Raw genomic sequence first — 16,517 nt, 5'->3', positions numbered from 1 at the left:
GGGCCGGGCCGTGCAGCCCAGCCCGCCCCTGGCTGCCTCGCGCCCCGCCCTTACCCCGACCTCCGCCTCCCAAACCGAGGAGCCGCCCTCTCTTTACCCGGCCCCGGCACCTGTAGGTGGTTTCTGCCAAGTATCCCCTGCCCCGAGTTTACAGCACGGCAGAGGTCGACGCCTCTGGAGATGGGCTATCACTGGTTGTGGAGGTGGCTTACAGGCGCAGTTTACTCTGAGGTTCTGTCCTTTAATTTAAGCGCTGATGATTCCATACAGGAGCTCCTTCCAAAGAGTTTTTTTTCAAGTCTGTAACAACATCTGTGACTCCTGGGTAATGGTCTCCCAACAAGCAAACAGGCCTTGCTTTGAAAACTTCACTATGAGAGTGTTACGAGCGTCATTTGTGTCCGAAGAGTTGGACAGTTTAAAACTGAAGCCTCAGAGACACCAGTGGAGCTGTTCTAAGTTGCTATCAATTCTTTTTCCAGGTCATCCTCGCTTTTTCAATCAGCTGTCCACAGGACTGGACATCATTGGCTTGGCTGGGGAGTGGCTGACATCAACTGCTAATACAAACATGTAAGCAGCATCCTGTTGTTGGTGTCTGTGGCTGGGCCTTACAGGGGCTGCCATCATCATGGCAGATGTGTTGTTGCAGATCTGTATAGTTTTTGTCTTTAAATAATGATTGCTGCCTCTTCAATAAAAGTCTCTCACCTTTTTCTTAATGTGGCAGTAATACAGTGAAAATAGTGATAAAGCTAAACAGCTTTACATTTCTGATAAATAGAAATGCAGGTATCTCAGAACACGTGGTAAGTAAAGCATGATGATTATGATATCATAGATAACATGAAATAGTTTTTCTTCTCTTGGACTGACTTTCCTTTTCCTCGTTTTTTTTTTTTTTTTTTTAAGCTTTGTCTCTAGACTGAGTAATCAGTATAGCTATCCATATATTTGTATATTTAGACCAGATTATAAACCACATAAAACTTTATTGTCTTTTTGCTTGTTGACTTCAGAGGTAGTAGGTTTGGGGCATCACCTTCTCCTGGTCATGTGCTGGTAGAGAAGTGGCTTCAAAATTATTTAAAAATATAACAATGAAAATTAGTTTTATGATAATGAAGAAAATAGTCTAATATTTATTACAGTTATGTGTAAATAAATGAAAGTATAAATACAGTAAAATTTTACAACTAGAGCATATCATTTTTTCTTGACCTCAAAATTGATGAAAACTACAGGTTAATGTGAGGTGTTACGCTGAATTTTTACAACAAAGTGTAATTAATGAAAACAAACCCAGCAAACAAAAAAGTCTTCTAGTCAGTTTTTATTTATATATTGACTTGTATATGCTAAAAATATATGATGGGAGTCCGAACACTTGGCAGGTAACACACTGCTCTGTTTTAGTTCTGTATTGGACATGTTTTGAGTCTAAAGCTACCTCTGTTTCAGGTAGTTTGTTGCTAACTGGCAGAATACAGAAATGTATCTGCAGGCTGGAAAATGAACAAAACTTTCACTGGCCTATCCATAAGTATATGGTTCATTGAGTATAACTGATTACTAGCAGCTCTATGTAGATTATGAGGTGTGCCTGTTCTGTGACATTAGCAATAAATAAACACAGATAAAGTGCTCCAGCCAAAACTAGTCTGCTCTTTGTAAAAATGGTCTTCTCAATTAGTTCTCTGCTAAATATTGGTATGATACACTTGGGTTTAAAAGCTGATTGTGAAGAAAACCCAGTAATGTAGATTTTAATTGTAAAATGAATATTGCGAAGTGCTTTAAAGTGCTTTTATTTTTTTTTTTCTTCATGACACAATTAAAAGTGAAGACAAATCCGTTCGTGCTTCTAAAAGAAAATTTTGCTTAAATACTGCTTATGACAAAACCATATTGTGTCACTTTTTTGCAAGCCCATTTTCCTTTGACTTATACTTTTATGAAATAAAAATTCTTAAATATTGCTATAATTATTAAAAATATCACACTCATTCACTTTTGAAAGATTAACTTTTAAAATTAGTTTTTCCTTTGGCTTTAAAAGTAAATTGTTAAATGGATAGTTCTGTAAAGCTAGCTTCTGATCCATACTTTAAACAAGAACACATCTTGAAAAGATGCAAGCGTGAAAATTGAGTACGAGTATGAGGTTCATCAAATGCAAAATAATACATTGCTCTCTCTTTTTCAGCAGACTAAGGTCGACATGATATGCTTATGAATAACACTGTAATTGCAAGTAAGGTTAAAGCAAGTGGTTTGTAAAATATGATTAAAAGAACTGACAGAGAAGGTTATTAAAATGAGCTAAATCATCTCTGTGAGCCCTGGGGGATGTATTATTTGTTTTGAGCAGTATTCCGGCGAAGAAGGGCAGGTTCTGACCCTTACTAGAAACTATTCTGACCTATTTTAGCTACACAAGCACATAACATGCAAGTGACAGTAACACTGGATTATGGTGGGGAATGTTTTCCATTGCCATTTTTTCTTTTCTACCTGTAAACAATACTTAAAATATATCAAAGCATACCCGCCTATGCAATGTTTTTTGCCCTCATTAAGTGGATACAATAGTTGACTGCTGACTTGTTTTTAGTATTTGGTAATTAGAAAGTCATCATTTATAATTACTCTTGGCAGTTATTGATCGCATGGTATTGTAGAAATAAGTTGTCCTTGGAGATCATCAACAGAATAAATCCACTTAATTAATTGTATTTAGATTTTGAAGCTCTAGCTCAATACTTTGAGTTAACTATGAGCTAATACTTTGAGCTAACTATGGTTATGTTTAGCTCAGTGAAGTTCATTGTTTTCATAAGGATTTGGCAATCTTATTCCACAAGTGTCGAACTGGCACTTTGGGAAACAAATGTTTTACACTACAGTCTTGTACAGCAGTCAGCAGCACTATGATGGTGAGCATTAGGTCTTCTGTTTGTTATATAGGAAGTTGCAAAAGAGCTAATACTGCAGTTTTAATTGACCACTTATTTCTACTGCTGTCTTTCTGAGGATTTTGGCTTGGGTAAAGGCTGCAATATCAGAACTTCAGTTACAGGAAAACTTTTAGGAATGCTAAGCATTTTCAGAAATAGCCATAGACTGAGAGTTTATTGTGGCTGTTGGTTTGGGTTTTTGGGGTTTGTTTTCTTTGTTGTTGTTTTTTTTTTGTTGGTTTGGTTTGGTTTGGTTTGGTTTGGGTTTTTGAATCTGCATTTGATTGCCTTTTTTTTTTTCTTTACCTGTGCAGGTTTACCTATGAAATTGCTCCTGTTTTTGTCCTTATGGAACAAATAACACTTCGAAAGATGAGAGAGATTATTGGATGGCCAAATAAAGATGGTGATGGAATATTCTCACCTGGTGAGTGTTTCCTTTCTGTTTTGGTGATTTGACTAAAACTTCAAAAGTTGAAATAAACATGAACTGTGTCTGAATATCTGCAACACAAAATAGTGCATCAGGTATTTAGAAATAGGAATAGTGTGTTTAAACACACCACAAAAAAGTTTTGGGGAAAAAATTTCTTTGATCATGGCTGACCAACATTTTAAAATTTAGCTACAAGTTCTGGTATATAGTTAGGCATTTAAATGCCCTTTTGTTGCACTTAATTTCTGGAAGTGCTGAGGAACTGAAATTACTGCTGACCAATAGCTCTTGAGAATCATGTACTGACTTCTTTGGTCAGTGAGTATTTGGGCTCACAGTTCGAAAAAGATTGTGACTGGCTGTCTCTTTCTGGGTCATACTGTCTGGGGTATAATCTGACAGGATTCACAAGTATGATTCCACTATGAAGCCCAAGACAAAAAGTGTCTTCCCATTAAGATGATACAAAGCTAGTTAGCAATGATAGAAAAGTTTGGTAAACCATGTGGAGGTCCTAGGGCAATGTATGGACAATATGGTTGCCCATCAGAAATCCAGATTTTTGGATTTGGTATGAGCAGACACCATCCTGTTTCAGAGGATTAAGGATAGTTCCACTTCCTTTTGAAACAGCCCATAGAAAATCCAGGAATGCACACTTGCTTGGTCTCCAGTCCCATCTGCTAGAAAAATTACATTTATTTGTCAGTGTTCTTGTTGATGAAGAAATATTAGAGGAAGAATTTATCCTAGACTTTACAGATGAGATTCATCTTACTGAATCTTGAGGTCTGTATTGTAGAACTGAGCTAATTGTCCTGAGTTTTTTTTTTAGCAGTAAGCCAAGAGAAATAGGTGCTTTCCCTCAATTCACACTCTTTAAAAGTAGGCGTCAAAATAGATTAGCTGAATCATAGTCTTCAAGGTTCCTCTTTCCTTTAACTGACTAGAAGGAAGCTTAGAATAACTAGCTTGGCTGTAGAAGTCTAAGGAATCTAATTCTGTATCTACAGGGAGATGAAATAAATCCATCCAGTACGCGACCGTTTTTAAGTCTCAATTTGATAAGTTCCTGTTATTCTTGCTAACAAGAAACTGTCAAGCAAAAGCAACACAATGAAAGCTGAACTCTTTAGGAATGAGTTATGACATGTTAGCAATTGAGATGATAGATTGGAAATTCTGACTATCAGTATGACTTTCTAGAGGGTCTGTCTCTATGCTGTTTAGATAGAAGACCATACATTTCAGAGATTTATTTTTTCATAGTTCGCTGTCATTTGCATTTCATTGCATAATGCAAATTACACTTGTATGTCTTTGGTCTAATATGCAGGATTTTTTCTCATTGTGATTTTTATCTTCATTTATTTATTCCTTCACAGGAGGAGCTATCTCCAACATGTACAGCATAATGGCTGCACGCTACAAGTATTTCCCTGAAGTGAAAACCAAAGGCATGGCTGCAGTCCCTAAACTGGTTCTCTTTACCTCAGAACATGTGAGCTTAATACACAGCTTATTCCTAAATTCTTAATATATGTTGTGAGGATGCTTCATCATTAAACAACCACTCCATTAAACGTGTGTGTTTTGCTGCAGAGTCACTACTCAATAAAGAAAGCTGGAGCTGCACTTGGATTTGGAACAGACAATGTGATTTTGATAAAATGCAGTGAAAGGTAGGATGAATGCTAAGGTTTTGGTATATTAAATGTGTTCATCTGTTAAATTTGTTGTATTTTACTTAAGGACTGGTTCAGTACAGTGTGTCAATTTGCTAATGGTCTGTTGAGAAAAGCCTATTGAATCAATTCAACTGTAGCTAGTATTTCCATATGCACTCTTTAATTTTCTTGATCTTTCTATTTCTACAATAATTACAGAGGCAAAATAATACCAGCTGATTTGGAGGCAAAAATTTTGGAAGCAAAACAAAAGGTTTGTGTTTTTTAAAATCGGTACCTTACTGCTTGGCTTAGTAAAATTACCTCTTCCTTTGAAGGTTGAGGGTTAACAGTAAATGAGAACATTATAATGATATGAATGGTATAATAATATTTTTCATTTGCTTAATTATAGATGTGTATAATTATTCATGTATTGTTTAAGGAATCACCTATGTCTTGCTAAGAATTCCATTTGCTGTTTAAAACAAAAGTATTTTTAACTCTTGAACTACATCTGGATTTTATGACTTTTAAAGATAACTCTGGAAACATATGGAAAAAAATTATGAAAATATGAAATTAAACCTACTTTTATTCAAACATCAAAGTTTAGCCAAAACCATCAAAAATTCTATTGAAGTCCTAAAAATTCCCATGTATCTCAAGTACGAGGCTGGAGGGATTGTAAATATAGCCAGTAAATTAAATTTTTTGAGGTATTCATTATTTCTTGCATCAACACAATGAAAAATCCATTAGTTAGATAACCAAAGTTAGAGCAATCAAGATTTTTTATTTTTAAATTTTTTTTTTTTACTTCTTAACTACTTTACATTTGGGCACTCTATGAATTTCCAGTTCACATTTATTTCATCTATTCAAAATTGTCTCACTTTGATCTGATAGTTCCACATTTATAGCTTTTGTTTTTAATTTGCTTTGTTCTGTTTCTTAGTAGATAAAGACTAAAAGGACATCTTCAAGCCTTCAAATCACAATTTACAAATCACATTTAATTAATTTTCCTCTATAGTGCTGTAAAAGTACTTGACTATTGCTAATCTTCTATTAGAACATTTGAATCTTTTCTCTGAAAGAGATAAAACAATATTCTTTACTTTCTGGCTAGTTAATTTTGTGAAGTTTCAGTACAATATAAGCAGAGTTTGCTCCTACCCTGTATACAACTTTTTTCTGCTGTTGTTTATATGTACCTTTCGCATGAGAAGAAAAACACTTTTAATGGAAAATGGGATAGGAAATGGAAAATGGGATAGCAATGTTTCTAACATGATTTTTACTTTTTTTTTTCTGAAAGAGGTTGAAATTTATTTATTTATTTATTTTTATTTTAGGGATATGTTCCTCTTTTTGTAAATGCAACTGCAGGCACTACAGTATATGGAGCCTTTGATCCAATACAGGAGATTGCAGATATATGTGAAAAATATAATCTCTGGCTCCACGTAGATGTGAGTAACTAAATAAAGTTATATTATTCAGGCAAAAGAGGATTTTTGTTTACACATATTTTGTCTCGAATTAAAATATTTATTACTAGATCCAGAGTAAATTAAATTATGTTAGACTTTTCTGAAACCATGAGTCTCCTCTGTTTTCATTCTCTTCCAGGCTGCCTGGGGAGGTGGACTGTTAATGTCCCGAAAGCATCGTCATAAATTGAATGGAATAGAAAGGTATTCTATGGTTCTTATTTTGTAATACTATTTTTAAAGTACTTTTGTAAGGTACATAATGCTTCACAAATTCATAAAAGAATTAATTTGATGCATTAAGGAGTTTGAACACTAAGTTAAACAAAAGCAAGACAGACAGGAAAGGTTCATACCAGAAAGACTGCAACAATACTACAGAAGAAAACAGTGATATGTAGCTGAGTGAAAGGGTAAGTTTTCAGCAGATTTGAAGGAGGACAAGCTTTTTTTTTTTTCCTGACAAAACGGAAGAGAAGCTATGGATAGCTTTGAGTGGATCATAAATCTGGAAAGGGGTGAAGTAGGATTTAAGGAAAAAATGAAGTGTGATAGTTAGACAACCTCTGAAGTGTAGGGCCTTGTGGACAACAGTGAGAAATGAAGAATCCAGAGAAGGTGTTTGAGCATGAGTACCTATGATGGGAAGCCATGACATGGTGGGAATTTAGAGATTCTTTCCTGAAAGATGTTTGCAGTTATTTCTAGAAAATAAAGAGTACGTGTTCTGCCTGAAAATAAGTGTTCTGTAAATGAAAGTGTATAGAACATATAAGCAATACAAAGGCAAACATATATATGTACACACACACATAAATATATGTGTAAACACCAAAGAACAACACATGGTAGAGACTGAATTAGCAGCAATCTTTATGGGCAAATTTCAGTACCTATAAGGCTGGAAAGGACTACGATAGCACAGGGCTGGTACAGTTCTGCTGTACCTGACCAAAGACTGAGAGAACTTACAGGAAGGCCAGACAGAGTCACAGATATTCATCACGACTCAGGGCACAGGGACCTATGAGTTGTTGCCAGGTGAGGACTATGTGAAACAAGGAGGAAGCTGTTGTAGGGGCCAAAGTGAAGTCTGCAGAAGAGAGTGCGTGTATCTGTCCCCAGGTGTGTAACACACATAACATAGATTACCAAGATGCCCACTGAGACCAGAAGCCAGCCTTTATTAAATAACTAATGGAACCAAATCTTAAAAGGCACAGCATTTGTGCCTGCCCCCAAGCCCTTATAATTCAGATTCAAGAAAAGTCCCACGTGTAGTCTTTGGCACAGTTGTTCACGTATCAGTGACAACAAGGCTGTAGTCTGTAGAAGATGCTATGTTTAACTCCATGGGTGTGTTTGTCTCAAGATTTCCCTCGAAACTGCTCTATCATAGAAGACTACCTGTCTGAATAAAAATCAGAAAAGCAATGAAGAGCCAGAAACTTAAGATCTTTCCTATAATTGCAGATGCCAGTTTTCAGTGAAACAAAGCAGGTTTGAAACAATCTCTACCCATGTACTCTCAAGGTAGCACCAAGCTGCTTCCTTGAGTCAACCAAGTTGAGTGCAGGTGCTGTGTAAAAGCATAAAATGAGAGCAATGAACAATGCTCTTCCTTAGGGAAAACACACTCTCCTAGTGGTGGGCATCTCATACAGTGAAGAGTGAGTATGAGATAAAGAATAGTGTACAGAAGGGCTAATAGGCAAACCATGGGGACCTTCCTGTCACAGGCACAGCAGTGTGTACTCTGAAGTAGCAGAACTGTATCAACGTCTGCCCAGTCTAACTCACTAGTCACTCATGTTATGAAAACACACCTAATATGAAGTCAGCATTGTAAACTAATTTCCTTAAGCTACACAGGTTTGGTCACAGTAGTTTGGCACACCTCTTGAGCTGAGGTCAACCCAGTGGTGCTAATTAACACCCTCAATTAATCAGCAAATACAGAAAGCAGCAGGCCATGAAGCATCATATTATTTCCGTCCTCGTCAGCTGTACAGATCTTCAGACATGGGATGGGACCCACATGTACTGTGTAATTGCCTGTCACAGCCCCCAGCTGGGGTCTAGTGCTGACACTCAGACCAGACTTGGCCTGCCCGGAAATGTGAGGTCTAAGGACTGGTGTGCTGCCATCACGTGGAGCTGGGGCTGCCTGTGGTGGGAGATCCTCCAGCTGGCTGGCTGCACAGGCTATGGAGTGATATCTTCATGTTAAAATAACCCTAATGCTCCTTGCAAAACCTTGAAATCACCCTTGTTTGGAACCTGGACATTTAACGTGCTAAACTGAAACCATCTAAACTGTCAGTGAAGTGCTTTAAAAGATATTTGCATTCTAAATCTGAGCTATGTACCTACTGGTTTGCACTGCCTAAGCAGAAGGTTTTGGAGGGATGGTGAGCTCCCCAGGTACAGCACAGACTGTACTGTACTTTTGGCTGCGGACTGCTATGGTCTAACCTAGAAGAGACAGAGTTTGGAATTGTATCTGTAATCTTTATGAAATTAGTGGTCCTCACACTGGGGTGGAGTCGTTGCATTGCTCAAAACAGAGGAACTGTGGTTGTGTTTGTGCCATCTGAGAACAGGGTATAGAAGAGGAGAAAATATCTTGGTTTTTTTCAACCACATTGGAAAAACACATACATAGTCTGTGAAAAATGATTATACGCTTTCCTTCTCTGGAATACACAGTGAATCAAGGGGACGTTTGGAAATTAATTGCTTAGGGTGAAGAGGTCAACGGATGTGCAATGTTGGTGCATTTATTTTAGTGTCATCATTATACTGTCTAGGATAGTATGTTAAAAATGCAGCATATCTCATCTGTTTGACTAGTAAATTAGGTGACTTTGTGTATCCACCTGTATTTACACGTAAAAAAATTTAAGCTTTACATACAGAATGGTAGGATTGTGATGTAAAGTTTTATAGCCTTTTAAAAGTCCATGGGCTTGACAAGCAAGGCCTTTTATGGTTCTAACTGAAAAAGCAGATAAGCATAAGTGTCTTTTCCCGTGCTTTCTACTTTTCCAGCAGCTGCTCAGTAAAGAACTGTATTTGCCCAGAAGTCATATTATTCCCTTAATTATCTGACATTCCCCTCCCCAGTCAGAACCTTGAATTGATGTAACCTGTCAAAGTTGTTTTGTTACACTAGAAGTGGAGTTTTCTGGGGTTGCAGTTAGCGTATCTGCTAACCAGCATAGTCTGATACTCATTAGTTGATGTTAGGAATAAAATAAACTAGTCAGAAGTCTGACACTGCAATATTAACACGCAAAAAAATTTTCTTTTGTGGACAGTATAGCTGGGAAAGAAGACACTTAAGACACTAATAGTCTACATAGTGAAATCATCATGGTCCATATGTTTCCAGCTGAAAGCAGAATAAAAAGAAAGTGACCGCTTCAGGTTAAGCTTGTTTTCCAGACCTATCTGAATTTGTAATTTTTTTGCAGAGCCAACTCAGTCACTTGGAATCCACACAAGATGATGGGAGTGTTGTTACAGTGTTCTGCCATTCTTGTCCGGGAGAAGGTCTGCCTTATATTTAATAACATAAGCAGTTAAAAAAAAAAGTAAATATCAAGCCCTACTTTTAAAAGGGCAGTGCAAAATCTGTTTAATTTCAGAACTTCTTTTGGAAGGAATAATTTTATGGATTTACATTGTGTTTAGGAAGTTGTTTTATCTTTTCTGTTGTGTTTTTTTTTTGGGGGGTTGGGGTGGTGGTGATGGACTGTTGTCAAAGCGGTAGACAAATTGGATCAGACCTTTAGTTGTTGAATCTTTGCTTATTCTAATAACAACACTAGAGCCATGCTAATACACTTCATCTGACCATCTGCCCCATTGTTTCTATGATATGCTGAATGTCTTAGTATTGGGAACTGATCACAGTCTAAACTGCTTAAATAAAATGCAGCATTTTTACTTTACACAGTGGTTTAAAAGCTTCTCAGTTCTCTTGAAAGGAAACATGCTGCTTTTATTATGACTCCATATATATTTTTAGGGCTTTCTTCTAGATTATTCATTGTCATCAATGAAAGCAAGAGCAGTGTCTTAATTCTTATAAGGAACATGTGTTTTTCTTAGATGATTAAAAAAAAGGTCATATCATCTGTGGATACAACTAATTCTGTTGTCCACCAATTTCTGGCATGTCAATTGCTACTAGAAGAGGTAGGTTGAAGAAATGGTCCCTGTGCATAGAACTGATATGAAGGAGTTGTAGGTTCCAGCCCTAGGTCTGCCATTGCTCTTTCAGGTGACTCTCATCTAAACTGAAGATTGCAGCATTTATTTCTCTTTATGAAACACTTTTGACACCTATTGGAGGGAAGCAGTAGCCATTATTTGTGGCATGCATGCTTATTATGGTAACTATTGCAAGATTTTGGCAAAATTTTTTATTACCTGCGTGAGAACTTTGATAGGTGTGTTTCTATTTATCAGATACACCACTGTCTTCAAGGTTCTTCAAAGAACCACTAATAAACTCTAAAGGAACTCTAAATGCAAACTGTTTTAGAAATGTAAAATGTGTAGGATTTCAGGGTAACATACAGAACTTGCTCCTCTGTGTTTCCTTCAGAGATATTTACCAGTAATCTGTAGGGTTCTACTGGTCTGTGGATCATCGTTATTTGTAAGTAAAAAATGTCTGGTTTAGGTAATTTATACTTATATTCATCACTAATGCTAAGTCTCATAAGGCTGCACTATATATGAAGTTGAAGCATTCAATTACTTTTTTTTCCCCTCTTCGTTTTCTGTAGCTATCTGCTGCACTGAGAGACCACAGCTTTATTCTAGTGTGTAATTTAACACATTAAAGATTTGTCTTACAAATTTCTTAAGAAGCCTTACAAAGTGAAGTGGACAAAATTAGTGAAAACTAAGAACCTGTATTAATCTGAGAATGTTTTTTCAAGTGTGGGTGTGTAAAACCATATGACTACTCAGGAACTTTTAAGAGAACCACCTTAGGTAATGGAATTAATTATGTGACTCAGGTTTACAAAACAAGCTCAGTATTTTATAATTTTGCCTGTTAAAGAACAATTCTTCTGCATATATTTGAAATGTTTTAATATATTATTAATGCATACCATTTCACATGCACCTATGTCATATAACTACATGCTTTTTGTTACAGGGTATACTTCAAGGATGCAATCAAATGTGTGCAGGGTATCTCTTCCAGCAAGACAAACAGTATGATGTATCCTATGACACTGGAGATAAGGCAATACAGTGTGGTCGACATGTGGACATTTTCAAATTCTGGTTGATGTGGAAGGCAAAGGTAAATAATAAAAGTTCATCTCAAAAATCAGGAATAAGTTATTTAATTTATAAGTCTCAGGTGATGGAATTTTTCTTAAGCATAAAGGTTTGTGTAGTTACATTCTTTCAACACACAGATATCTGAATATTAAGTCAGAAAACCATAATTTAAATTCTAGAACAATGTTAGCCATCAATAAATTTAGCTGGAAATTAGAAGAAAGGTTTAAGTCACTAGATGAGTCCTGCAGTAAAACCAGTGAGGACAGGATTTGAGATATTGGATGGAGCCTGTTTCTAGCAAATTGAATGATTATACTACAAAAATCTTGAGAAAATAAAATACTAGGAGCTATGGAAATTTTTCCTTCAACATTAGCGATCATACTCTTCTTCATATTGTAGAAATATATAGCCTAGGTCCAGAAGTACTCTTCAGTCATTTTATTCAGTCCGAAGAACTTACCCCAAATATGCAACAATTTAAGTGTGCTTGTTTTTCTTATTTATGTAGAAAGTGTATTTAAAAACAAACAAACAAACCATGACTCTTTTTTCTCTTATTTTACTTATTATCAACATTAATCTACTTTTTCTAGGGTTATGATATTTCCAAACAAATCAGATATGATAAAAGACATGTGGCTAGGCAAATTACTTTTAGCAAACATATTGCAGGCTTTTGCTTGATGACTTTTTTAAATACAAATTTCTAGCCAGCTGTTCAGAGGAAATAAAGTACTTCCCAACTCATACCTGGTCTGAGTTCTGTATCGGGTCTGGCTGAGCTGATTTTCCCATAGCAGCCCTCCTGGTGCGGTGCCGTTGTACTGAGAGTTAGAAGGGCGTTGGTAACACCCATGTTATGACTACCACTGAGCAGTGCTCACACAGCACCAAGGCTCTTTCTAACATTCCCCCCACAAGGGGAAGAGGGGCAGGAGCTTGGGGGGACATAACCAGGACAGCTGACCTGAACTGACCAAAGGGATTATTCCATAGCCTATGATGTCAGCTCAACCATAAAGCCAGTACAAAGGAGGAGGGGGGGGGCTACTCCTCAGTCCTCCAGAGGAACCGCTACGTGTTTTGGAGCCCTGCTTCCCAGGCGAGGCCAGACATCGCCTGGGGATGGGAACTAGAGAATAAGTCTTTGGTGTTTTTTGCCCTTTGCTTCTGCGTGCAGCATTGTTTAACTTTGCTTTCTAAACTGCCCTTGTTTTTTACCCACAAGGCTTCTGTTTCTATCTTATTTTTTTCCCTTCTCTTTTTGCTCTGTGGGGGAAGGAGAGGAAAGGGGGAGGGTGATAGAGTGGCTTGGTGGGCATCACTTGCTCAGTCAGGGTTAAACCACCACAGTTCCCATTCTATGTTCCTAGTCTTTCAGCAAGAGGTGGACAGCCAAGACTCAATATACATAATATTTTTGGAAATTGGGGAAAAAAAAGAGCTGAAAATAATCTATTAAAAAGATCCTAATCCCTTTTTATTATCATAATAAATTATCTTTAAATGAGAACAAAACTAAATAGTGATTACAGTTAGACCATCGTTAGCCACAAGAAATAATGCTGCTAAGTGTGTTCTGATGGGAAACCTGTAAGAGTGAAGCCTGTCTGAAGAGATGATTGCATCAAAGAAGGAAAAATGGCCATGTAATTAATACTAACTTTCTTATTAAAACAGGGTACAGTAGGATTTGAAAATCAGATCAACAAATGCCTGGAGCTGGCAGAGTATCTCTACACTAAAATCAAAAACAGAGAAGAATTTGAGATGGTTTTTGAAGGGGAGGTAAGTTTTCTTTCATTTAACCGGTGTGTAGGAGCCAAATATGTATGGAATTATGAAAGTGGTCTTCACACTTCTCACAGTTCTTCAAGCTAGCTATGCAAAACTGCTCTATTTCCTAAAGAACTACATGAATATTGACATCTTGACAATATTTTGGCCAAATGCATGTGACTTTATACCATAAATGTCAGATTTATCTCCCCTCCTCCTCTTCTGCAGAGGACTTCTCAGTTTAGGACATGAAGACTACCCTAATACAGTCTACTCATGCTGAGATTCCACATTATGACCTAACTGATAATCTCCTGGTTTTGCTATATGTTCAAAGTAGCTAGTGCTACTGTGTAACTTCCTGGTTGATAGAATAACAAAATTACTTTGACTCTCCATTTACTAAGAAAAGGAAAATAGGGTTGCCATTGCTGCAATCCTGGGAAACCATTCCTCATCAAACTAGAAGATGAAAAGCATTTGTGCTTCATTAGCACCCTAAAACACTGAAAATGGGACAACGTATAGGGAATCCTAAGACAGCAGATGCAACTAGCAATACTCTAATCCATTTATTTTGTTTTAAAATGCAGAAATAGAAAAGTTAATGCAATATTTTTGTTTTCCATGTCTGTGCTAATATATGCTACTGACCAGCTTTTGGTGTGTGATTGATCATATTATTTTGTTTATTGATGTGTGTGTTTGGTTCTTTTTGCAGCCAGAGCATACAAATGTATGCTTTTGGTATATTCCGCCAAGTCTCAGGAGTATGCCAGACTGTGATGAGAGAAGAGAAAAGTTACACAGGGTATGTGGGTTTTGTTAAATACAAAAATACAGTCAGCTCTTTCAAACCAAAGTATTCTGTTTATTAAAAATAATATAACTGTGTTGACACATGCTCCAGATTCTGGGATGTCAGTTCTTCAACTGCTTGCTATGACCTTGATATTTGTTCACATTTGTCTCCTAATTATACCAAGGCTGAAGTCACGTTTCCCCTCTAGAACAGATACAGAACATACTCAGTTATTCTTTGTTTTGTATCAATTTTGTGCTCCCGAAAGCTTTATGAATCTTTAAAAAGTAGCTAGACACATCTCAGTCCTGTTTGAATAGGAGAACATATCAGCAGGACAAAGAGAAGAGTATTTGAAAATGGTGGGACAGGTAAAGAACATGGAAACTTGCAAGTCCTTCTCAGGTTTTTATTTTCATTTTAAATTTTCTTGGTTAGTCATGCATTAATGCATTTCAGTGAAAACTAATATCTTTTGGAGGACTTTTGAAGAAATGATAGAGGAAATTGAAGGCATCATAGAGGCACCACCAGGAAAAGTAATTGTGTTACGTAAGACTTAAGGGAGTGAAATACATTAAATATGTAGCAGCATTTTAGATGGATGGAATTGGAATGAAAAATGTTCTGGAGACAAAAGAATGATTTTATAGTTGTCAAAACAAATTGCAATTACTTTTTTTTTTTTTTTTTTTTTTTTTTTTACATTTGGGAAAGGAGAACAGTAGGCAAACTTGGGAGGTTTTTTTTGAGGATTTTCTTTGCATCACACTGAGGGAAGAGAACAGAAGAGAGCAGAAATTCCTGGATCAACCCAGTGGCACGTTAGATAAAGTAATTGCCAAAAAAAGAGAGAAAAGAGGAAGATAGATATGATTGGTAAGGATTAAGTGTTTGACTTGACCCCATTAAATGTTAGAGGGCATTATAAAGCATCCTACGAAACAGTGAAAGAGACAGACATCTGACCTTGGCTGGCAGAGTAGAGCAGGAGAAAGTAGATCTAGATGGAAAATCTAGGCTCAATCAATACCGAATATTAAGACTGTCAGAACATTATTCTTTGTAAATTAAAGTGAGGAAGTGAGGTGGCAGTAAGTGCACAGTGCTGCAAAACTACAGGAAGATTTCCGTGGCTTATGCTAATAGAAAATTTACTTTATGACATGTATCTTGTTGAAAAATTCCACCATGTTCCCCTGCCCCTCTGAAAAGGATTTTGAGAATACATAATATTCTCATGGGTAACATCTGGTACTCTCAAAAAGGTGGTTTTGGTGTAGGTTTTCATAAAAAGACAGAAGATATTTCCTCATGACAAAATCTTCAGCACAAAGAAGTTACATGTACATTTAGTATATACAATTATTATGTAGTGAATAGTTTAAGGTGCTATCAGTCTATTAATTAAAAAGATGGACGTGGTTTTCAATTTTCCTTTAAATATCCAATCCTACATATTTTGGTTTTCAAGCTTTTTCTGTCACCGATTTTTTTTTTTTTATATATAAACAAATGCCCTTCTGATATGTTCATTTCTTTTTTCCAAATTAAAGAATATTGTGATGACATACACAGAAAGGATAAAATTTTTTAATTACTCTTCTCTCTCTCCCTTCTCTTTATTTTTTTTTTCCTCCTTTAATGATAAAGGTGGCACCGAAAATCAAAGCACTGATGATGGAGTCAGGTACTACCATGGTTGGATATCAGCCTCAGGGCGATAAAGTCAACTTCTTCCGAATGGTCATCTCAAACCCAGCAGCATCTAAGTCAGACATTGACTTCCTCATTGAGGAAATAGAGAGATTGGGGCAGGAGCTGTAGTGCAGTGGTTGAATTATTTGTTTTTCCAATTCACTGTTTTCCAGCACTGGCTCTTTTCTAAACCTAGTTCTATAGAACATGTTTTGAGGAAAGTCTCTTTCTGTAACATCCTTAAAGAAAGCAACTATAGGCTATTGAAACATATGTATTGGTAGATCATATTACTGAGGGAAAATGTATTATCTTGAAGTTGAAGTACTGTTGAATCTTACGTTGGTCTTGTTTATTGTAGTCAGC

The 16,517-nt window shown here is 36.5% G+C and overlaps 1 protein-coding gene across 1 annotated transcript; it reads left to right on the top strand.

The window, feature by feature from the left end:
• The first annotated feature begins 485 nt into the window (after positions 1 to 485).
• GAD1 (glutamate decarboxylase 1 (brain, 67kDa)) lies at positions 486 to 16,357 on the top strand. Its single transcript, XM_008947717.1, has 12 exons — positions 486 to 573; positions 3,272 to 3,384; positions 4,779 to 4,894; positions 4,996 to 5,075; positions 5,280 to 5,334; positions 6,419 to 6,535; positions 6,696 to 6,760; positions 10,033 to 10,111; positions 11,736 to 11,885; positions 13,553 to 13,660; positions 14,373 to 14,462; positions 16,107 to 16,357. Coding segments are annotated over exons 1-12 (1,149 nt in total). The 5' UTR covers positions 486 to 571; the 3' UTR covers positions 16,281 to 16,357.
• Positions 16,358 to 16,517: the final 160 nt, after the last annotated feature.

This window comes from Merops nubicus, unplaced genomic scaffold (assembly GCF_000691845.1).
Source record: "Merops nubicus isolate BGI_N331 unplaced genomic scaffold, ASM69184v1 scaffold16419, whole genome shotgun sequence".
NCBI classification, from domain to species: domain Eukaryota; kingdom Metazoa; phylum Chordata; class Aves; order Coraciiformes; family Meropidae; genus Merops; species Merops nubicus.
The sequence above is the reverse complement of the archived record's forward strand: the minus strand, read 5'-3'. Positions and strand labels throughout refer to the sequence as shown.

Coding starts and splice junctions, on each gene's coding strand:
- GAD1 (XM_008947717.1), top strand. Junction 3,385..4,778: donor TGATGGAATATTCTCACCTG/GTGAGTGTTTCC, acceptor ATTCCTTCACAG/GAGGAGCTATCTCCAACATG. Junction 4,895..4,995: donor TTCTCTTTACCTCAGAACAT/GTGAGCTTAATA, acceptor GTTTTGCTGCAG/AGTCACTACTCAATAAAGAA.